This window comes from Arvicola amphibius, chromosome 15, assembly GCF_903992535.2.
Source record: "Arvicola amphibius chromosome 15, mArvAmp1.2, whole genome shotgun sequence".
Taxonomy (NCBI): domain Eukaryota; kingdom Metazoa; phylum Chordata; class Mammalia; order Rodentia; family Cricetidae; genus Arvicola; species Arvicola amphibius.
In genome coordinates this window covers 9,190,491-9,214,739 of record NC_052061.1, presented here as the reverse complement: position 1 = coordinate 9,214,739, position 24,249 = coordinate 9,190,491, and the positions used below count along the sequence as shown (strand labels likewise).

The following is a 24,249-nucleotide window of genomic DNA, read 5'->3' as shown; positions in this document are numbered from 1 at the left end:
CCCTTTCCAAGTGTTTAGGAGCAGGAAGAACCCTGAAAGACGGTCTTAGGCAAGCTGAGTGGCCAAGAAGAGGCTCGGCCCACACAATACCATCGGCATGATGCAGAGATCTGCTGGGCTACCTGGAAGAAGCTTAGGTAGACTGAGTCACCTGGGAATGATGACCTCCAGCCTGTTGAGCTGCTTCTAAGTTGTACAGTGCACTTAAGGTTTCTAGTTTTCATGATCTGTCACCCACACTGAGGAGGGCATTTGGTGATGCAACTGTCTTTGAGTCACTGTAAATAACCCCTCACCCACATTCCTGTAAGCAGCCCCAATGAAACTCAATAGTTCACCAAATTTGGCTTTGGTCTGTCGTGGCTTCCCTATCTGGTGTGAGTAGACATCTGTCCACATCTCCCCAAGAATAGTGTCACACAAGGAAGCCTGGCCCCTGTTTTAGTCTACCATAAGCGTACTGTCTTACAAATCCCAAGTGTGCCTCAGAGCATACATGCCTGTGGTTCACTCATGCACTGCAGACCCATCTGGAATGCCTCCTTTAGAGAACACGATCCTGGGCTCTGGGGACTAACTAAAGACCAAAGGAGGCAAGACTCTCTCCGTGAGGTGACCTGAGCCTTGGGGCGTCAACCAAGATAAATAAAGCACGAGGTTACCACAGAGCCAAGCGAAGCAGGGAAAGAGCTGCAACGAACCAGGCAATGGAAAGGCTTCTACCGGAGACCCGCTGGTCCCTGAGGAAAAAGGACCCTGAAGAAGAGAGATGAAGGATCTAGACAAACAGGCTGAGGGAGAGAGGAAAAAACGCCAAAAGCCTGGAGGTGAGCTGCGGGGTATTCTGAGTCTGTGTCAGAAGCCAGCAAAGGCCCAGGGGGCACACACCAGATGATGGGCTCACCTTGGACTTTCAGGGAGCCACAGAGGAGTTCTGAGCAGGATGGGGGTGCAGCTGGCTCTTGTATTCTGGAGACTAGGCACCTAGGTCTAGCTGTTCTCACTCCTATTCACGTAGGTGAATGCAAGGCCAGAGTCTCCTCTCTTGATCATTTCAACACTGTCACCAGATGCTGTGGTCAGCCGGGATAGGCACTAAATCAGTGAACGAGAAGACTCACCTCAGTTTACCTACGAAAATGTATGCACTGCAGGCTCATGTTCTAGTTCCCCTAGAATATTTGTATTTATGAAGACATTGTAATGAATGATACTTTCTTTTTTAGTTCATGAAATTTTCAACATAAAAGAACTCTGAATTCCTATTTTGAAATCCATTGTGCCATTTTTATTCTGCCTGTATTTTAATATAGCATCAATATTTAACTACTCATTAAATGAAGTGTGACTTTCATAGTGAAAATGTCAGTCTTTGCAGTTCATTAAATTCATTTAAAGTATAGCGGTTGGACTTTTTTTTTCCCCTGGAAGAATAAAGGACTGTGCACTGAAGGCATAAACTTTAAATTTAAGCATGTGTTTTCTTTAAAATTAACATTCAGGATCTGTGACATTATTCATAAGTCTGAGGGACTGTTTGCATTTTCCTGCATTTACTTAGTGACTGTCGTCTTTTAGAGCGTAGAGAGCTGTTTATCACAGTTGGATATGACCAGTGGAATGTCACTGTGGACATTAAGATGTCATAAGCGATTATGAATCTCTGGAATTCTGCATGTAGTATTAAAAAAACATTATCTTGAACTATGGGCATCAGAAAAAAATAAGCCCTGGAAGATATGAAATTTAATAACTCGCAGAATCCAATAGGGCCTAAAAATGGTCATTTCAGTTGCAAAAAATAATTCTGATAAGACATTTGACTGCCTGAAAGAAATGGATATATTAAAGTGGAATTTGAGGAATGCGTTCAAATGAATTTTTTAGATGTTTGCAATTCTTTCTTCCTAAAATTACTATGATTTACATGGGCGAAGCAGTAAATGCAAATGACTTCCAATCACCACAGTACGTGTGCATGGTGACAGCGCCTCTTAATGAGGACCGAGAAGATCCTGGCACTCCTGGAACAGGACGCAGGGAAATGCACACTTGCATGTCCTCCCCTGCCCCCACAGGAAGGAAACCCGGACAGTTCTTATAAAAGCCTGGCCACTCCTTTTCTTCCTTAAACCAACACACCTCTCCAAACAGAGGGGAACACTGAATCACAGGGTGTTTGTCTTGTTTCAAAAGGCCAGATGCTTACAATCTCAAGTACTTGAGAGGCTGAGGCAGGATAGATGGTTTTCCAGACCAGCCTGGGCTACACAGCAAGACGGTCAAAAAAAAAAAAAAAAAAATCCAAACCAAAACAAACAAACCTGAAAGAGGAGGCCAAGGGAAGAGAAAAGAGGAAGGAAGAGGAGAAGGGGGTGGGGCTGGCCTTCATAACAAGATACCAGGACTTTTCAAAATCTCAGTCAGCTCCTACAGTTCTTCTCCCTGAGCCCCATTGTCAGCCTTTTGACCTTAGCATGGTGTTATTTCCTCTCCTTGGCATCGTCATCCCAAATATATTTCCATGCTATGGTAAAAAAATCTCCCAGAAAGTATCCAGAGCTGGATTAATAATCACAAAAGAAAAAAAAACCCTACTTGTTTCATTCTTGCTTCAAAAATCTTAAAAAGCAAAGCAAGATAAATGCATGAATCTGGATGATGCCACACCATGGTGTCTTACCACACTACATTTATTAGATTCAGTGGATAAAATGAACCAAGAGCCTTTGGAATGGCGCGAAACTCGGGGACTATTCTGGAAGGCAGCTCTCCACATACACTCTTTTAGTAAAGACATGCTTAATGGGGGTGGGGGGGTCAGGGGGCTCACTTTCTTTTTTCTCTTTTTCCCTTTTCTCTGAAATCTGTCAAGGAAATAGAGAACTTGTCTGGAGTCCATAGTACCTACCAAAATTATTGAAGTCAAAGAGCACAAACCAAATTCTACTCTAGGTACCTAAAGAGTGTATTTAGGCATCAATAACTTCACTGACGATACACAGAGGGAAACACTAACGTCTAGCGATGGCTAAGATCAAGCTTTTATGAGTTGATCTCAGCAAATGTTTGCTATCAGAGATGGCGGGGCGGGGGGCATGTGCTAAGAAGACCATCACTAAGGGGAAGGCTTTTCTCGTGACGCCATTGCTCTGTAGCTCCTGGAAGTTCACACGTCTTATGTAGCATATGTAAATACTCATGTTCTCTCAACAACTTCCGATATTTTTTATGTTCTTGTTTTAATCTAAATATCTCATCATTCTGCAGGACGGTTCGTGTTGTTCTAAAGTAGCGACTGTTTGTAAGAATTTCCCACTGCTGGTAAGTCATTCTCCAACATTCCCACTGGCTGAAGTGGTCTCATATTTTTATACGTAAGCTTGTAGTTTCCCAAGTTTAATTACCCCCAGATCAATCTGGTCTCAACAAGCAAGTAAAAGAGGAGGGTACCCCCTCCCCATAAATCTATTCATCAAGATTCCACCAAGCCTGGAATGTCTAGGGAAAGCTTCAATAACCAGGGGGAAAATGAGCTGCAGAAACTCAAAGAGAATGGAATGGCCAAGGCAGATTAGGAAGCCGGGAGATGAGGGCACACTGATTTAAACATTCTTAAGCAGACTTACATACATAATGAATTGGTCAATTCTGCCCAATGTTTCTGAAAGAGATTACCCTTCCAACAAGCCAAATGAGTGCCCAAGGATGCTGGCTCAGATGGATTCCTGAACAAAATAAGTGTTAATCACTTTATCTCCCCCAATCTTTTTTTTTTTTTTTGTGAAGAAGAGCAACTTTTCATTTCCATAAAGCCTTGAAATCGTCCTCCGGCGGGGGGCCGGGGTGTGGGGCTGAGGGCCGGTTGGAGGAAGCAGACAAAGAAGTCCCTGAAAGGGGGGATTTCCTGACAATAAAACCCTGATCAGAGCCGGAGAGGGGACACTGTTGTTGTCTTCAGCGCTCCCCTTTCCTCTGCGAATTCCAGGCATAGTAGAAAGGGGAGGGTCACAGTGGCTTGAGAAGGATCTAACAGGTATGCTAAGCAACTAACTACTTGGGAGACATTGGACCACTCCTTCTTGGAATTTGCTCTTTCAGATGCATTGCTTTGGGCTTAAGACACCACGTCAACTTTTCCCAAAACTGTACAAGTAGCTAATAAAAGCGGTAAGTAAAGAACTCTAAAGAATAGTGTAAAATTTCACACCTAGTTGTATACTGAGATTCTCCTGCATGCCAGGCACAGTGCACCAGGCAGAAAACCAAGTGTATGTGCTCAATGTTCCTGAAAATTCACAGTTTCAGCGCTCTCCATGCCAAACACAGTGGGCATTCCGTGAATTTCTGGGGAACAAAAGAAGGATGAATGAAGCAAAACAAGTTTCCTGATCTTCCATGTGTATGTGATTCTTAAAATAAGAAAGTCGATAGCGAAAGTTAATAGATATATTGGAAACCAACCATGCAAGTAATCAACTTGTGTGCTGATATTAAAAAAATGCACAGGAAATTACAATTGATGCTATATTGCTCCTACTTAATATTTAGCTACAATCTATGCACAGATTATTCATCCAAAATAACGTTGTGACTTAGTTTAAGCACCCAGAAATATAGGTGGGGTCCCAATTGAGCCAATTCCCCATGGAGAGGCAAACACTTCCTTTACTGAACACCAACTTTTTCTTTCTTGATCCGCTCTATTTGCACAGCTTTATAAACCCAAGAGATATTTTTATTAACCCAGAGATGTTCCCAGAGAGAAAGAAAAAGGAAAAAGGGTAACATTTGGCAAATGTCAAGACAAAGGTAGATTATTTTAGTCAAACCAGTAGCCTCCTTCCCTGGGGACCATCTCATCGGAATGAGCAGCGAGCAGCCTTCTTGGCTACTCTGGGAACACACAATGATGGAGCCTCTTTTTTCTCCTTTAGACCCTAAAAGGATACCTGCCCTACATTTTGATAAATACCCTTTGTAACAACAGAATAAAGCTTCCCAGCTAGTGCTTTCTAAATGACATTACCAGCTCCCCCCCAAATAAAACACTTAAAAATAAAAGTGTTTCCAAACCCGCAGATGTCCGACAGTGTCCTGAGACATTCTTGGTTGTCACAATGGAGGAAGAGAGGACTGGTCTCCAGTGGGTAGAGGCCAGGAATGTTACAAAACACTCTACTGTATACTCAAAGAAGTATCATCCCCAAATATCAAAACTGCTCAGGTTAAAAAAAAAACCTCGCCCAAATGAAACACTAAACAAGAGCACAGAGTTCATCTGTCATCTCAAGATGAAAATCCTCCAAATAGTTGCCCAAAATCTTGGGATACTGTGGGTCAAGGGGTCTCTGATGGTCTATGTTAGCTTTGGTCTGTATGAACCGACACTGAGCTGGTGTTAGCATGACACAGGGAAATGTTGATAGTAGTTAACATCATCTTGGTTATCTTGGGGTAATAATGATGGCAGTATTATCATCCATCAGTAGAGTCCTCCAATAAGAGTTACAGTCAATATTCCAATGATCCTATGTTGTAAATACTAGTGGTTGTCTCTAGATGTGAGGGGGCTGGTCACAGGAAACTCCAAGAAGAAGGTTTTCCTGGGAAATAAAGTGCTGCGGAGCATCACAGAATCTGTTTTGGTCACCACTGTTTGTCCAGATCTAAATAAAAATCTCTAGAAGGCTCAGGAACATGCTAGAATCACCCCTACATGGTTGTACCCTGGATCCAGCTGGCAGCCTCTGGTTCATACTCTGCCATCATCCCATGATATCTATCCAGAGTCACTGAAACCCATGAGAGAACTCAGGTCTCACCTCTGATAAGCGAAACCAACAAGAACCTAAGGAGGGAGTCAGGCTGCTTTCCAGAGTTACAGAAGTTAAGTTCTCCAATTTTCACAAGGCTGATTAAACAAAACAGTGACCCCTTGCCCCCAACAATGGTCAAGCACATTTGCATTACCATGAGTCACTTGAAAGCAATCTAAGAGAGTGACTGGCTGCAGAACACATCAACTCTTTCTCTTCGATTAACACCTGGCACCAGGCAGGATACCTGAAGCCCAAGACAGCCTTTTCTCAAAGGGAAACTCTGGATCCTCAGAAGCCAATTCTTAGATCATGGACTCCACATCTGGCTCTGTCAATACTTGATAATAGAACCTCAATGCCAGACCCATCTTAGCACTGTCTTTAGGTAGAATCCAGACAGGTCCACTCTCAGAGATTAATCCTCCTGGATGATGTGAAGATTCAAACATTTAAAACTCAGTGAAGGGATACCAGTTTGTACATTTGGTTGCTGTAGAATATTCTTTTACACTGTGTGAATATAATTCACTGTGTTTGCTCTAATAATGAAACTGATTGGCCAATAGTTGGACAGGATAAGGTTAGGTGGAAAAACCAAACTAGGGACAGAAAAGAAGAAGGAAAGAGTCTGGGGAGATACCAGCAGCCACTGAGGGAGCAAGAGATGCTAGAGTAACAGGTAAAGCCACAAGTCATTTGGTTATACATAGATTAACAGAAATGCATTAATTTCAATGTAAGAGTTAGCTAGTAACAAGGCTGAGCTATTGGTTGATCACTTACAATTAATATAAGCCTCTGTATTAATTTGGAAGTGGTTCCCATGACGGGAAAATACCGCCTACATTTTATCATGCCAGTAGAGGCTAGAATTCTGAAGGAAACATCCAATAACAAACTTCTAGCAAATGTAACACACTGAGAATTGTATTATATTAATAAAGACACCAAACGAGGAATGAAAAAAGTGGAACAGGAGACTTAGGTTCCTTCTCTGATGGGGAAATTTGGTTTTAGGAAGATGTAAGTATCCTTGACATTAAACAAACATGCACCCGCTGCACTTGGAGGTGCTTTAACTATTTACCCACATGTTTGATTTCTGAAAAAGCGGTGGTCCTTTTAAGAATCAAGGCAAAGAAAAGTCAAAATCAGGACTCTAATAAATGTGCTGGAGAGATGGCTCAGTGATGAGCACTCTTGTTCTTGCAGAGCTGAGTTTGCTTCGCAGCACACATGCGTTGGCTCATAACCATCCCTAACTCCAGTTCCGGGGGATCAGATTCCATCTTCTGACTTCTGCGGGCACCAGGTACGCACATGGTGCACATATATAACATTCAGGCAGAACACTCATACACACCAACAATTAGTTGCATTTTTTTAAAAAAGAAACTAATAAAAATCTAGACTGCCAGCCCATGGGAATGTATCTCCCAGCATCCTAAGCAGCTACTACAGGGCTCTCCTGTGACTCAAGCTGGTTGGCAGCCAATGTAAAGACAGAAATGAAAATGACAAGGTCAACACACCCACAAGATAAAACTGAGTTCTCTCCAGATCCCCCTGTTGATGTTTTCTAATAGTCCGTTGAGTCATCCTAAAGACTCGCTGAGATACAGAGAGCCACATTCGAAACCAAAGAGTGAAGGATGTTCAAGAGCCTGCTACACATATGTTCCCTCAAAGAGAAGAGAGCCCTGGCCTGTGCACAACATTAAAGGAGTCCAGTGCATAGCCCACCACTGGCAGCAGTCGCTTCTGGAATGCTGCTTTCTGGACACGTGGACACAATGTACCTTCTTCACACCACTATTCCTTAAAACAGACTTTTGAAAACTATGGTCTGGCCAGCAGAGACGTCAAGATAATCATTTCTGATAAGAGATTGAAGGACACAAATCCTGTGGCAATAATCACATGACAGCAAAAATCTGTCATTAGAACAAAAAGTTCTCGGAACATTGAATTCTAGTGGATTGGAAATTCTGGTTAGTGGCTGTAATCAACCAACGAAATCTCATTTGTTATCAAATGAATTCAACACTATTGAACAAACCTCATTTGCACAGGCGAAATCTTCCAAACTTCCTCTCAGCAACTAGATGCCACTCTGTCGTTTTCTAGATCTTACCATCCATCACTTCCTTTCGGTCTTCCCATTAACCCAAGAGTTTCTTCCTCTTTGATGTGAGGTCCCTCTACCTTGTCCCTACCTTGAACTTCCTCAAGCTCCACCCTCACGGGCATGCAGGCTTTATTCGGCACATGTAGCATAGGGAATGGTGACTGCCACCTACCATACGCATTTTCTGGAAGCTCTAGCATTGTCACGGTACCTTAAGAAGAGAAGCCAGATGCCCAATGCAGTATCGTTATGACCACAGTGTTTTCCAAAAATCTGTGGTTGATAAGCCATAAAACCTGGCAGATCCTGGTACATGATACATCCTCGCTGATAATCAGAAACTTAAGACAAAACCAAGAACGGAGAAGACATTTGAAAAAAAAATTACTAACACGGATGGAGCAAGAAAATTACTTTCTGTAAATAAATGGGCTTGTAGGCATAAGGATATTAGCTATTTCAAATTAATATTTTCAAAACCAACAAGATGTCTGAGCAAGGTGGAAATTATAAAGGCGGGTACCCCGGCCTGTGGTGATGAAACAGTAGCAACTGTAACTAAAATGTTTACAGAGGTAAGAACATTCACCAGCATCTTGATGAGGACTTTGAGACAGGCTTTCTGTGGTAAATTTGATGTTAAACATGTAACCTCTGCAATGACGAGTTGAAGACACAGCAGGTTACCATGTTAGCCAATGCTCTCTGTAGCTATTATGCAAAAGCAGTACATAAATAAATGCTCAAAAACACGGTAGTTATAAATGTACTAAAAAAAACTGTTATACATCACAGCAATGTCCGGTTGCCATATGCAACAAGGTACAAAGTAAATCAATATGGAAAGATGTTGGACATATAATACCACTGACAGGAAATACTGAAGGATGCAAGTTAGAGGAAGCATTGCTATGAACAATGACAGCCAAGACTATCCTTGTGATGTCACATGACAAGTAGAACACAGGTTTAGTCAGAGGGAGGGCGGGAGGGAGGGAGGAGGGAGGGAGGGAGGGAGGAAGGAGGGAGGGAGGGAGGGAAGAAGGAATTAATTCAGTGTAAAGAGACAGAAAGGAATCTGAGGCTAAGCAGGAGATACAGATTTGAGGCCTGAGGTAGATTACACAAGGGTCACGGTTCTGTACACTTTTGTAGCCATGTTCTTGTGTAAGATAATTTTGTTTCTCTGTCAATCATAAATGGAATCTATTTCCTCTTCTCTGGAATCTGGGCTAGCCCAGTGACTCACTCTGGTCCACAGAATATGACAGAAGGTGTTACATGACATTTCTCAGCCCCAGCCCCAGCTCTCTCAGGAAGCCACCATGAAAACAAACCCAAACCATCACACTGTGGTAGGGGATAGCATGCCAAAAAAACAAGGTCCCTAGCAGACAGCCAGATGCCCTCCAAAAACAAAGTATCCTGGCAGTTCCATAGTGAGTACACACAGAAATCTCAGAGGAAATAAAACCTGCCCTGCTGAGCACAGCCTAGATGGCTGACCTACAGAATCCTAAGTCATAGTATACTTAGAAACTGTTTGTTACACAGCCATAGATAACTGATACAAGTATCAGAAAGGGACCAATGAAAAGCACAAAGATCCCTACCAAAGTTTTGCTGTTGTTGGTTTATTTTGTTTTTTTTAATGCAGAGGTAAAGGAAAACAAAGCCAAGCTTGAGATGAACAGTCACAGTCTCTGGGAAGATGAGGAGAAACAGCAGACAAGTGGCAGAGAAGCAGTTACCAGAAGCATCCAGATATACAACATCAGGATCTAGGGATGAAGGAAGTAGACACAGAGGGACAAGAAGACAAAGGAGGGTCTAAATTATCATAAGGTAGAACTCTAGGGTTTGAATAATGCGTTCCCTGAGAGTGGCATTCCGTGTTCTTGCAAGAATAAGGAAGACTGAAATAGCGCTGAGAGCTCACTGAAGGAGTCTCAGTCCCAGCAACTTAGAGAGGAAGAGAAGTGGTCCAGGAGGAAGCAGGGGATGGGATAAGGAGGTCTGGGTGGGACTCGAGGTGAAGATTATTTGCTTGAACAATTATTCATAGAAAAGATATTGAGGAGGGAGTCAAGAGAGGTGGTTAGGTAGAAGGCAGGACGGCTAACAAGTCTGGCAGTTAAGGGTGCATGGTCAAGATGAGAGCAAAGGACCAATAGGTGGAGCGGGGTGAAGGGACATTCAGGTCTGGGGGTTTCTGCAGAAAAGGGGTTTTGGTAGATAAGTGAATACAGGAGTCAGCAGCAAACAGGGTTTGATTAAAAATTTTCAAAATCTCAGGCTTCAAAATGTTGAGTGGAGAAGGATCACTACTCAAAGCTTGGTCACCTACCTATACTGGGACTTGAGAAATGGCATTATCAAACTTGAAGACCTATTTTTGAAAAGAAGAGAAATGTGAGCCTGGAATATAGGTAATCGATTAAAATTAGGACATGATGATTTGCAGTTTCTGCGAAGAAGAACATAAATTACTGGATATTTTAAGCAGGCCCAAAATAAAATGTCCAAACTGAAGAAAGGATCCAAGAGCCTCCATCTTGGCACAAGGTGCCTCTCACCACAGGTTTTCCAAGAAGCAAACGTCAATAAAAAAAATGCGCAGAAAACTAGACTACTGCACACAATCTCAATTCGTGAAGACCCAAGAAGTAGGTCTAGGCCCTCACCTGGAACTCATTCCCACATACCTGCTAATCTCCATGTCTTCTCCTTCCATAACAATGGGGTGCTTAGCTTGATCACATGGCCAGCAGCAGTAGAGACTTCTGGGAATTCGGTCACCACAGGTGGACAACTGACTCAGTCTGGCCAGTGAACTATAAAGCAAACTATTTGTACGGCAGCTTCTGGAAGCTTCCTTTGGCCTCCTCCTTCCTGCTGGCCTGACTACTGGCAACTCCACCTTGAACTAGGAAGACAAGACTCACGCTAGCCAGAGAGCACCCGGTTCCTAGGCGTCTATGAAGCCCCATAGGATCCCTGAACTATTTCCTCCTAGACTTGACTAAAACTGACAGAAGTAAATGTTTGGGTCACTTAATCCACTGCTACACAACTTTCGCTTCTGCTCCTTGGTTTTTCTGTTTACCTTCCCCTGGGCATGCACTGAGGCTACCCTTTCCTTGGTCATTTCTTGGCCAGCTTCGTTTAAGATCAGTCTCTTTCATTCCTACTTTTCTACTGTTGCTACCTCAGCAAAACCCACCATCGAGTCACCTTCATGTCCATTGCGCTGTCGCTGCCACGAACACATAAATTACTGATACAGAAGATTATAAATAAGATTTGAATTTAAGAGCTTTGAAGTAAATCATTACCACCGCAGACCAACATCTCCTTAAAAACTAGACAAGTGGGTCTTCTCATCTATGCTTCCATTGCCTAGAGGTTTCCAGCATGTGGTGGGTCCAATCCATGTATATTCCAAGATTAAAGTACAATCATATCTGCTCAACAGCATTTTTATTCCTATCTTTCTCATGACTTATCACATTTTCTTTATTGTGAAAAGTGCTGTTCACAGACCCCCCAAACCAAAAGGAATTCAAATTCCAATGAAAGAAAATAGACAAGAATCCAAGCAATTAAATTACATATTAGGAATAAAATTATACAGAATCACTGGGGTTCTAACTGGAAGGATGGGAATGGGGTATTTTAGATGCTAGGGTATTTTCAGGTGGTTAGGCTATATTGAAAAATGCCATCTGGCCATCAAAGGGTTGAGGAAGTGAAGAACGTCAAAGTCTAGAATGGGAAATGGTTCTAGACACGGTAAGAGGACATGAAGGCTGGTGTGGTCCAGGACACACAAGTCTAGAATGGGAAATGGTTCTAGACACGGCAAGAGGACATGAAGGCTGGTGTGGTCCAGGACACACAAGTCTAGAATGGGAAATGGTTCTAGACACGGCAAGAGGACATGAAGGCTGGTGTGGTCCAGGACACACAGAGCAAAAAGGACAATAAGGGGAAGAAGTGAAACAGAATTGGGCAAAGACAGATCCTGAGCTTGTCAACCAGAACTCACAACACAACAATATCCACCCTTCTGCCTGTCTTTGGGTATCTCTTCCTCCTTTCCTCTCATCGTTTCTACTCAACTGGATGCGCAAATATGCTACATAAACCCCGCTGTCTTCCTTTTCTTCTCAGTGGTTAGCAAGCCTTTGTGCAAGGCTATGCTCACCTTGACTCTTCACTCAACAGTACCCTTTAAGGCTCACATCCTCCCCCATCTTCCTCAGACATTCTCAGATGCTGCCCTGAAAGTATCTTCTCATTAGGGCCCCCTTCAAGTTTCATCCTCTGCCTGCATGCATGTCTATAAACACATAGGGATGTACCTGCATGCATGCATGCATGCATACATACATACATACATACTTTACTCTATTAGAACCTACTAAATGAAATCTTGGACTTTCCTTAGACATTCTAGTGCCTCCATAACCTGGTCTTAACAAACCACATCTCCCACCTCAGAAAGATGAGAATCATCTCCATATTTAGCCTGTGGAGCCAACCTATGCAAGCCTCTAAACAGACTTTTGCCCATGTTTAGGTTCATGCAGCAAATTCTACCTGGAATTCTCTCACTCTCTCTTCTTCTCTCAAACCACATTTTATTCACTTATACACTCTACACCTGAGAGCCCCCATGATCCCTTCGACCTGACTACAACACCATGCCTATAGAACCTTCTTCATCAATGTGCAGCCTAGAACCTCTGTCTTTAATTATAATTACATATTCACACACACATACTTTAAGACCTGCCCCCAGCCAAGCTAGAAACCTCTTGAAGGCAAGCCACATCTCTTCTCAGTCCCTAACAAGAAGTTTACACCTAATACAAATGACATATATATGTGTGTGTCTGTGTGTGTGTATACGCACAAATATACGTACAAATACATAATATATTCAATATATAATATATACAAATAGCCAAGACATATATATGTGTGTATGTATGTATATATGTTTGCACATACACACACATACTGCATTGCATAAGCACAGGCTCACTCTGGTCTCCAGGAGCAACCACCAGCAGGATAACGCAAACCTTCTTCTGCATCAAGCGTCACCCGAGTTGGCATCTACACAAACATTTATTTTCGCCCTATCTCCAATGCCAGTCTTGTGATAGATGCTCTTTGCTTTTTCACACAGGAATCAAGAAGGCTCCCCACTCTTCAGCCATGTAGGTCACCACATGGTCTCAAGGGAAATGAGATGTGAATGCCCTCCTGAGATGCCACATGACTCTGGGCCTGGGGCCAGAGTCTATCCAATGAGATTGGATCCATGAGCTAATGATGGCCATCTTCACACTCCCTGCAGTCAGAATTGCTGACTTGAAAAGCCAAACACATGAAAGCAGAAGTGATAAGAAAAGTCTTCTGGTGTCCTCCGTGACTCTGGTTCAACTATGTCTGAAACATAAGTGACAATTCTAGCTGCCTTAACTCAGCTGGGTAACTTTTTCTCACTTGCAACCCAAAGGACTTTTAAATAATACAATTCTTTTAATTTTAACCATGTCTCCATTAAACTCTTTCATTAGAATTTTTTTTTAAGAAGCCAAAAAGAAACTGCAAGTTCTTCATTAAAGAAGCAGACATGGAAGGGCAGAGATCTGCTGGGCATATTTGTTAATGGGTCAATACTTCTAGACTTACTCCTAACCTTTTCTACAAGGAAAGCGGGCATGTATTGTAAAGGTATGCAAGTCAGCTAGGTCTTTTTTTCTTTTTTGGACTTCTGTTATTACTTCCTACAACAGTTTTAAAGAAACTGTAGGACCTTTATCATTCCCGAGCAAATCCTTGGCCCCTTATAAATTAGCTGCAGGAATCATGGGGGGAGTCTCACATTCTAATATAACTATTTATTCTAAGTCAATTTTAAATCAGTTTGAAAAATCTCCCACACCATCTTTAGTACAAATCTCCTATATAAACAATTGAGCTCATAAAGATGAGGTCACATTAAAACGACCATATTTGGAATAGAAGGGACCAGTTTAAGATCTGGCACCTCTGAAAACTAAGTCACACATTACTTATGTATGTGGAACCCCAATGTGTCTTGATATTGGCCTATTGGTTTAATTTCTGGATTATCAGACCATTCAAAGTATTCTTTAACAAGCAAAGTAAAATTAAATTAAGATTAAGAAGAATTTTTCAGTAGCTTATATGTCTTACATAGTCATGGAATACACTTTAAGAGACTATGGCCTCCCTGGGGAAGGGATTAAAGACACAAACCTAGGAAACAAAGGACGGGAAATGATCTGCCACCCCAGGAGAAGATTTAAAAAAATACCAGAAGCTCAGGGACACCTTGAATAAAAGCCTCCAGTACTTGTTTTTCAACATAATTTTTGTTCCTTTTCTAAGAGACCCTAATATACCTTCGAAACGTATTTGAACTTATAAGCACACGTAGCAAAAAGGAAATCCTATCTCTCTTTACCAACCAATCTGAAAGATATTCTCTAAGACCCTTAAAATTCACCATTTATACCTCACAGGAATCCACTGTAAAAGTACATTTCATTAAAAAATGAAATGTTTTCCTTTGTTGCTGATAGTGTTTTCAATTACTGCAAGCTTTACATCACCGCTCATTAGTAATAACTATTTAAAGGTGTTTCCCACCAAATAACGATCAAATGTATAAATGATGTGTCATCAAGCCAACATAACGCCTTAAGTACTCTGGTTTTCCTCCACAATTATTACAATAAAGAACTGGCTCATTGGGTAAAGGTGCTTGTCACGCAAGTTTGATGGCCTAAGTTCATGACTTTGGACGGAGAGAATCAACTCCCACAGGCTGTCCTCGGAATTTCCATGTGCACAGCATGGACATGGACACACACCCGCACACACAATGATTTTCTTCATTAACCATGAATTTGGCAGGATTTTTAAATGCGCATAGTTCACATAGTACTTCCTAAATGACAGCCTCACTAAGTGAAGGATTGTGTTAAAATCGCTTACCAGTCCTCAAGGTCATGGCATGTCATATCTCCTACCACCTCTCTTCTGAAGAAATCAAATCTATTTCCTCTACTTTTTTGCATAAAGACTCCCATTTCAGTTCCTCACCCTGAACTCTCTCTTGAATCCCACCATGTGTGTTGGTGGGATTATTCCACCACAATATCCAATGTCAGCTTTATTTTTTCTCCAAAACTAGCACACGAATCAGAGTTTCTAGGAGTGAAAACCCAAAGCCAGTTTCCTAACAAGTTCCTTGGATGATCCTGGTGTGGGGGAATACAGAGGAACACCGCTCCACAAAATGGTCACACCGCCCCTTCTACCATCTCCTCCACCTCCTGACAACATCTCCCATCTCCTCCACCTGACAACATCTCCCATCTCCTCCACCTGACAACATCTCCCATCTCCTCCACCTGACAACATCTCCCATCTCCTCCACCTGACAACATCTCCCATCTCCTCCACCTGACATCTACCACCTCCTCCACCTGACATCTACCACCTCCTCCACCTGACAACATCTCCCATCTCCTCCACTTGACATCTACCATCTCCTCCACCTGACATCTCCCATCTCCTCCACCTGACAACATCTCCAATCTCCTCCACCTGACAACATCTCCCATCTCCTCCACCTGACAACATCTACCATCTCCTCCACCTGACAACATCTCCCATCTCCTCCACCTGACATCTACCATCTCCTCCGCCACTGACTAACCAAAGAATACATACGGTCTGTAATTTCTCCAATGGCAGTAACCTTATTTTCCTTGATTTCTGTGTGAGTTCTCTCTTGTTTAATGAGATCTCCTTGCAATGAAAGCCTTCAAACACCAGGCCTCGTCTCACAGCACCTGAGAGGAATATGGAGGGCCAAGTAAACTGTGTTTGGCACAAATACCCATCAGAAGTGCTTCCAGAAGATGCCTGGCCACAGACTGAGTGCTAACAAATTTGTGACTATTTCTAAAACACACACAAAAAAAATTTAAAAAATTACATGCAACCATTTTTTAGAAACAGACAACTAATTGAGGATGTTTTCTTTCTTTTAAATACCGTGGTGATTAAATAAAGTAACTCTTCAAGTGGCTTCGACTTCCAGCTGAGCTTGTGCCCTGCAGGAGGATGGCACAGAAATAGCAACATTCTTTGAACACTGTGACCACATACATCCATCGGCTTAATGTAAAATCCCTAGATTAATTTTCCCGGCCTAACTATATGCTTGTCCCTACTGAGCAGAGGGTTCAGTTTATCTTCCCACTGTTTGGGGTGACCAGATGAAGAGTGTGTAGACAGACCTCTACTTTGTGACCACTGGGCTACTTTATCCCTTCGTCACTATAAGCCAGACAACTTGGGACTGTAAGCTTTTCAGTGGCCTGTAAAAAATGTTTAAAGGTGCAGCGAGGAGGACATCAAGCAAGCAATAAAATTAAAACAAGTACATAATCAAATGTCTACAAAATGCACACATACTACAACTGATCAACATCAACCCAGATACACTGTCGTACCATATGACATGGAATTCGGGACGTGATTCGTGTTAATGTCTGATATGGTGTAGAGAGTTGCCCAGACCATAAGTGTACATACACTAACACGCACTCTGCCCAAAGTCTAGTCAACTTCACAGCTGTCACAATACCCAGGCCTTTGCCCATGTCCACTCCAGCACTACACTGACCACACTGCTGGACAAGGGAATAAAATGTCCCGTATAACTGAACATTAATGGCAAAAGACTTACCAAAAAAAAAAAAAATTCTTTGAGTCCTATTCTGCTTATGAACCAGTCTAAGACCAAAGGGACATAAAAGTAGACTATGATTGTTTGGCACAATTATTTTAATTACTCAATTTACTGTCACCTTTCAAAACTATGGATATAGTTTTAAAACTATGGTTATTTCACATGAAAATCCAGATCACCATTCCCTTATAAAGAGAACTGTAAACTATGGATTACAGGGCCCCACTGTTGCCATGGTGATAGTCTAGCTGATGCTGAGCAAGGCTATGACTTTACATGGGTGGGGTTTTCAGCTTATCACAAACCCTGTCCTCACATGGGTGCACTGTCTGCCCCTATAGACATCTTAGTGTATGACCCCCGAGAGGAACTCTTAAAAAAAAAAACTACATCTCTACTATCGTGTGGCTTTGATATCTCATTTTAAGACCTGTCATGGAAGGATATGGAAATATCTCAAGGAGTTTTCAAAATTCAACAGCCTCATACTCCAGATCCTAGAAATAAAGTAAGTTACCTCATGAAAGGGTAAGATATTGATCTAGGAAATATCCATCAAAATCTCCTCTCAGTAAGTTTTCAGTTCAAAAACGTGGTACCCAAGAAGAGAGGCAAGAAACAAATTAGCCTTCAGTCTCTTACCCTTCAAGGTAGCCAGAATAGAGAGCCAATGAGATGGAATGAAAAGACAAGCAAGAGTATGTCTTAATTAAGTATGGGTGATCAATAACAACACGCATGAAAAGGAGAAAGCAAGGCTTAGGACTGAGGCCTTAATCTACATAAATGTAAAAAGCCATGTTTTGCCAAGGAAACAAAATGCTAAAAGTATTAAGCAAATCAAGCAGAGGTCAGTCCGAGTTCACTATTAACCTGAATTATTTTATCTCACACCCATATTAGATATACGATCTTATTCAGAGACAGCAGACTCACAGCAACTTCATTTCAACTGGTATTTTATGTGTTACTGTCTTGCTGGTAAAATAAAATTAAGTAAACCCAAGGGAAAACTCCGGATTAGTCAGTGGGTCACCAACTCACTTGAATAACATAATGACCTTTTTTCCCTTTTTAAAATACAGATTTTAGTTCAATTTGCTAGTCACATCATAAAAAAATAAACGTTCTAACAGTGGATTGAAATTAAAATGAAAATTAGTCCTTAGAAAACAGACATGGCTTTAAGTTTATATATCAGCAGTTGATTCATGAATTATTAACTGATTTTAATGATCCTGGCTATATTTTATTTGAAGTTATTCTCCTACTTGCAATGACTTTTGAACCCTCCAAAGCCTTTCATCCATTTTCCATAGACAGTATACTTTCATGAGTACTGACATTTAAAAGGGACCCATATACTCACAGAATGTAAAGATAATACACTCACATATAATTTATACAAAGGACTCTGGTCATTTGTTAAAAGGAGAAATGAATGGAGCCCTATTATTCACGGCTTGTAAATAAATGTAAAGATAACCGTGAGTGTTTCACTTGGGAAGCTCTGGCACCGATAGTTCGCTTTCTTCTGAAGTTTCCCAGATGGTCATTAAAACAAGAAAAGGCAGAAACATACTTTTTTGTAATCCATCATTTCTCATTCAGAAAGATAATACAGGTCTTCGAAAGTCAAGCCTTAAGAAAGATGAATTAATTCCAGGTACTTTCAGATGAAGTAAACGCCTGTCTTTGTACGCTGCTTTACATCGTCAATAAATCTACTCTGTACGGCAAACACCACTTCAGATCCAAGTTATCTGTGAAGCAAATGTTGTAACCCTTTAATTAGCTCTTGCTGTTCTGTGCTCATAAAGTTAATACTTCCTCTTCTGCTACATTCTCTGTACAAAGATAAATTGTGGGGAAGAAAACTGGCTTTTTTTTTTAACCCCACTCCAGAAATGCAGACTACAGGAATAGTATATTTGACCTGTGGCTCAGTCTAAAGGTACTTACATTTTTACCTGTAAACAAGTCAAAGCAAACACACCTTGAGAATAAGTACAATTTGACCCCTCCCAAAGCTGATTCCAACTTCTATAAGTACGCTCCCTCCAGTCCTTTCTATCATCCGAATTCCCAAGAGCAAGTTATTTCAGGGCCATTGCAGAATACAGAAAGGGACACCAAATGAGCTTGCTTCCCCACTGCTCAAGTTGACCCGGCAGCTAGACAAATATTGTCTGATTTCAAGCTTTATAGGCCCGCCCTGAAATCAGCTTCTGGGTTTAAATTGACTCAAAATAACCCTTCTCAGAAAATAAAAGGAGATACACACACACACACACACACACACACACACACACACCACAATTTCTTCAGTCCCTTGAAACCCTTGGGATCCCAGTGAACAGAGATTTGCCATGCATGGCAGTGACTGGCTTAATACAATAGGTTTCTATTTGGATGTCATTCGAGTGTTGCTGATCTTAAATCAGAGAAAGAAGTAGTTACATTAGACAAGGTAATGGCTTCCAAAAATAAGAGCATGCCCAGTCTACAGGAGGATTGCATACCCAGGCTGCGCTCTGAGGAGATAAGTAATAGCCCACTGGAACAATTAGGCGGATTCTCAGAAACACTACATACTTAATTAGGCTGCCTAAGTCCCTGACTGAGCATACATGGGGGACTTTTTAAAGCATTTAATAACCTGAGTAAATCCAAAACCAGACGACAGAAACCGATCCTTTACTCTGGCTACAGCCTTCGGCCTTTTCTCGCCTTGCTTTCGACACTTAAGGCATTCTCCTCGGATTTTGGAAGAGTATGAATGGGCACCACCACCACTGGACTAAAAACACTGAATAAAGTCCCTCGTCCTATGGTTACTGGAAGGGCCCTGAGTGCCTGGCTCAGGGGTCCCCACCACGACACGGAAGAGAGTCAGAGAGACTCCGATGGTCTTTTGCAAACTTTAGCCTGGAGTTGGGAGAGGGGCATAAACAATAAGGCAGAGGAGCTCCATCAGCCAGGGCACAGCCAACTGTCCGGGCTCTAGACACAATCCCTCCTCTTCCTGCTATCTATTCATTAGTTTTGTATTGCACCTTTCTTTCGGCTGCCTCCGTATTTCCTCCTCCGTTATCCAAGCAATCATAAACAAACTAGGATTTGAAAGAAAAGTCGGAGGGGAGGGAGGAGCGGGGGGAAGGGAAAAGAAAAACACATTCAAAAGGCTCTTTCTCTGAATCTCGCCCTCGGGGTTACATCTCAAAGCTCTGTGGTGGGAGTTTAGGAAAGGTAGACAACCCGGGTCCTCGAAGCCCACCGACTAGGTCCAAGGTCCGCCTGTGGTCACCTGAATCTCTCGCTCCCGGAGTTAACGCGAGGAGAGGTGCAAAAGATGGGGTGACCCTGGGGCGTGGTGTGAAGCTGCAACTCTGATATTCCACCTCCCGGAGGGGGGGGGGGATGGCCACCTCAAAAAAAAAAAAATTAAAACACGAGAAGCTCTCTGAGCTAACTCAGGAGAGGCGACTACCTTCGTCTGGTAGACCAGAGAGAGCACCCTACAGAGAAGGAAGTAAAGGGCACCTGCTGGGGTCCTACAACTTCAGGCTTCCCAGACCCAGACCCGGGACCCGGGCACTCTCTAAAGTTTGTTCCTCTCTTTGCCTGAGAACCCGGGAGAAGCTTCTGACTGGGTGGGTTAAGTGAGATGGGCTACGGCAAGAAGGAGGAGGTCTCTGAACCATGAGCTCCGGGACCCCTACGTGGCGTGCCCCCCATTCACACACACATAGCAGAGGCGCTGCAATCGTGTTTACTAATAACATCTACAAAGACTCACGCGCGAGTCTCTGCTCAGTGCCGGGACTGAGCTTCGCACAGCTTTGGGGAGAGCGGGGGAGGGGACCAGGAGGGCAGAGGGAGCTCCAGCAGAGGGACAAAAAGGTGGGTGGGAAGGGGGACAGAAAGAGAAGATGAGGAGAGTTGGTCAGAGACGAAGGCGCACCGAGAAACCAGCGTATGGGGAGAAAAGATAGAAAAGAAAGTGCAGCGGGCTAGGCGGGACGCGCCCGGGATGGAGAGGTGGCCCCCGCCCCCGGCCCGGTCACCTTGCTGTAGCCGTAGTACCCCAGGCACTGCGCGAAGTCCAGGCCAGCGGGGTCCCCGGCCGCCGCGGGGTAGAACCTCACATCCATGCCGGGGCCGGGGCCGGGGGCCGGGGGCCGGGGGCCGAGGCTGGAGCTCGCCGGGGTCGCTACCCGCCTCCTTGCGGCCGCGCTATCCACCGTCGGGGACGCCCGGCCGGGGGCGCCCGGGGACAGCGCACGGGTCGTGAGACTGGAGGGCTGTCGCGCGGGGGCCGCCGACGAGCCCGGGAGCTGCGGCCGCCGCACACAAAGGCGAGGCCACGCGAGCCGCGGGAAAGCAGGAGGCGGCCCGGAGGACGCGCCCCACCGGGACACCGAGGCTGGCTGCGCACGGGCCGGGCGCCCGGGGCACAGGGCGCAGCGCGGGGACCCGGGGCGGCCGGCGAGCTCAGGTGCGCGGAGAGGCTGGGACGGCGGCGGCGGCGGCGGCTGGCCCCGCTCCTCCTCCCCGGGCGGACTGAGTCGAGGAGCCGCGGAGACAAGGGGCCCGGCCCCTCCCCTGCCGCTCCCCCTCCTGCCGCCGCCGGTCCCCTCCCCGCGCCGCCGCCGCTCCGCCCCTCCCACCCCGGGCAGCTGGCGCGCCGCCCGCCCCGCCGGTGCGCTCGGCTGCCGACCGCCTCCGGGCTCGCGCCCCGCCCCGCGCCCCGTGCAGCCCCGGCCACCGCGCGCCCTTCTCTCGGCCTCTCTCCGTCCCACCCCTTCCCTACCCGGTCCTCTTTGTCCCCGCGGCCTCGCCGCTCTCCTCGCTCCCCGGCCTCCCTCGGCCGCTCCGCCGCTTCCAGCACTGTCCCCTCTCGCGTCCCGCTCTCCTCCTGTGCGACCCTCGCTTCCCTCTGCCTTAGCATCCCCAAGCCGTCCACTGCCGACCCGGTGCCTACCTTCTTGTCCCAATCCTTGCTGGTGGGGACCTATCCGTATGCCCGGGTTTTCCCGGTGTTGACCCAGTCCAGAAACTAACCTGCTCAAGTAGCTGCTGGTAGCCAGGACCAGGAACCCCATGTACACCTGTGGTATTTTTCAGGAGTGTTAGGGCCTGACCTTTCACAGGTAGGCAACTTGAAGCTTCCCGGGTTAAGGCCCGTGTCGGGTCTCTTTGTAATTTCTTTACTCTTGTTTGTTTTTGAAAGGCATTTGGGTAACTGATCTAGGCGGGATCACTCGCCGCTCTCGGAGAGAAAATGTCCCTCTTTTCCTAAAAGGTTCTGGGTGATTAACTTGCCCACGCTGCACCCACCCACCCACCCCTCTTTCTTTCTCTTTTTTTAAATCTACGTTTCTCCCTCCCCTCACTTCCCCCTCTCCCCCCCCCCCAGTCTCCTCCACCACCACCCTCGGCTTTATTACTCTGAGTTAATTTGAAAGTTTGGCCTTCAGCCTTGGTGGTAGAAAACGTTGGTGGAGCTGTGAGATCTCCCTTTCCCGGCTCAGTTATCAGCGAACTACTTAGGAAGATGTTGATATATTTCGACTGACAAGTCTCTAATAGTGTGGTTCCTGATCACTTCCCTGGCCCCGGGGCCTAAACTTTTCCAGACATACACGGGTTTCTGTATGTTCTCCAAAGTTGACACTCCAGCTTGTAACACCTGTGTGTGTACGTTCGCTCAACACTATATTTCAGGAACCAAGCAGGAAAAAAATAAATAAGCATCAATTGGGTGAGTGTGTGAGTGTGTGCGTGCGTGCGTGCGTGTGTGTGTGTGTGTGTGTGTGTGTGAGGGGACTGAGAAAATCATGTGTATTCAGGGAAGGAACAACTCCTCACATTGTCCCTGGGTTGACTTCGACTCCCCCCCTCCTGAAAACGCTTTGGTCTCCTCTCCTGAGTCTCCATTTAATGTTGACAACCCAGCGGCGCTCCCTAATGGCCCAGCGGGTTGCACAAATTGGCAGTGTGCTGAGATATTATCAGGACAACACCCCATTGAGTAAGTTCTTGAAACTCAGAAGTAGAGGCCCTTTCTCTGGGCCACTGGGCGCCGGTGGCCTTTCCACCAATCAGAACTGGAGGTTGCAGTGGCCACCTGTTGTCCCGAAAGAGAACATCTTTTAAGTTTCTCTAGGAGTATTTAACAATGGCGGCTAGTGCAGGGGTCCGACTAAGGGGCAGAAGCAGGGTACCAGAAAAGAATTTTCCCACCACGGTAAGCCTTAAAGGGAGCAAGCCTCAAAGGCCGGGATGATGTGCTTTTCTCTGCACGCTCACATCCCTCTCCGATGCATCTGGTGCAATCTGAGCTTGATTATGGAGGATGAAGGAAACATAATCAAAGTTACAGCGAGAGAAGCAACCTGGAGTTGTAATCAGACCCCAGGATTAGGCACACACATACTCTGAGGTAGAAATCTCACTAGCTGCAAGAGCTGGAATTACATGTACTGGTGAGTGGATTGCACTGCCGGAAACTCTGAGAACCTTGCCCACCGAGAGGCTCTAGGAATTAGGAATGCCTGCTCATGTCCCATACCACCCTTGGCCGCTATTTTTAAAACTTTTCCTAGGAAGTCTCTCCCTGTCATGTAGAGACTTCCTAGGAAAAGTTTTTGAGAGGAGGCAATACTCTCAAGTCTGCGTATTTTAGGGTAAGAGATAAGCAAGAAGTGTTGGGGGACTGGGTGGTTAATGGGGCAGTGAGACCTGAGATGTGCTAGAGGCTTCAGAATGATGAGTCACCGGTCATTTGGGAAGTTGTGCCTTTGACCTTTCCGATCTGTCGTCTCCATGCATTTGGCAGCTGTCTTTGAGCACATAATACATGCCATCCACTTGCAAATAAGAACAAAATTCCGGAAAACCCATAAAGAGAAAGATTTTAGAAGGAGCCACGTAGTGTACCACACACACCAACACATGCACCCACACGCACAGGTCTCGTCTCACCCAACCACCTGGAGATCCTGTCATGTTACAGCTACTGCCGCAATTGAGTGATCTGACAAATTCTCAAATAGCCTGGAGGGTGCTGGGGTCTAGGTCTTCAGACAAACAAGACTCCGGGGACGAGGTAGCGCAGAGAGCAAGGTGTTGGGCACCTCCAGCACAGCAGACCATGCCTGGCCCATGCTTTGCAATGAAGAAGAGGAAGTTTATAAGAAAAGGGGAAAGGAAGAAAGAGAGGGGGAAAGGAAAGGAGCAAACACTTCAGTGTTGGAACATTCTTTGCAGGCCATCTGGCTACAGTGGGATTTAAGACTACACAGGACCTCTGACTTGAACAATCTCCCTTGAGGAGACTCTTAAAACATCCTGATGCCTTGGAGCTTTTGTGTACTTAAGCATTGAAGTTATACTGCTTTGTTTAGAGCTGATTTGATTAAACTTTTCATTGCATTGATAATGATACCTCATTTTAGAAGTTCCGGGGGGGGGGGGGGAGGTGTAAATAA

General features: G+C 44.6%; 1 protein-coding gene across 1 annotated transcript in view; it reads right to left on the bottom strand.

Annotated features, from left to right (window-relative positions):
- Window positions 1-20,910, bottom strand: part of Tox3 (TOX high mobility group box family member 3) — a 102,082-nt gene extending 81,172 nt beyond the window's left edge. The window contains exon 1 of the mRNA XM_038312939.1: window positions 20,824-20,910. Coding sequence (XP_038168867.1) covers window positions 20,824-20,910 — 87 coding nt within the window. The remainder of the gene's footprint in view (window positions 1-20,823) is intronic.
- Window positions 20,911-24,249: the final 3,339 nt, after the last annotated feature.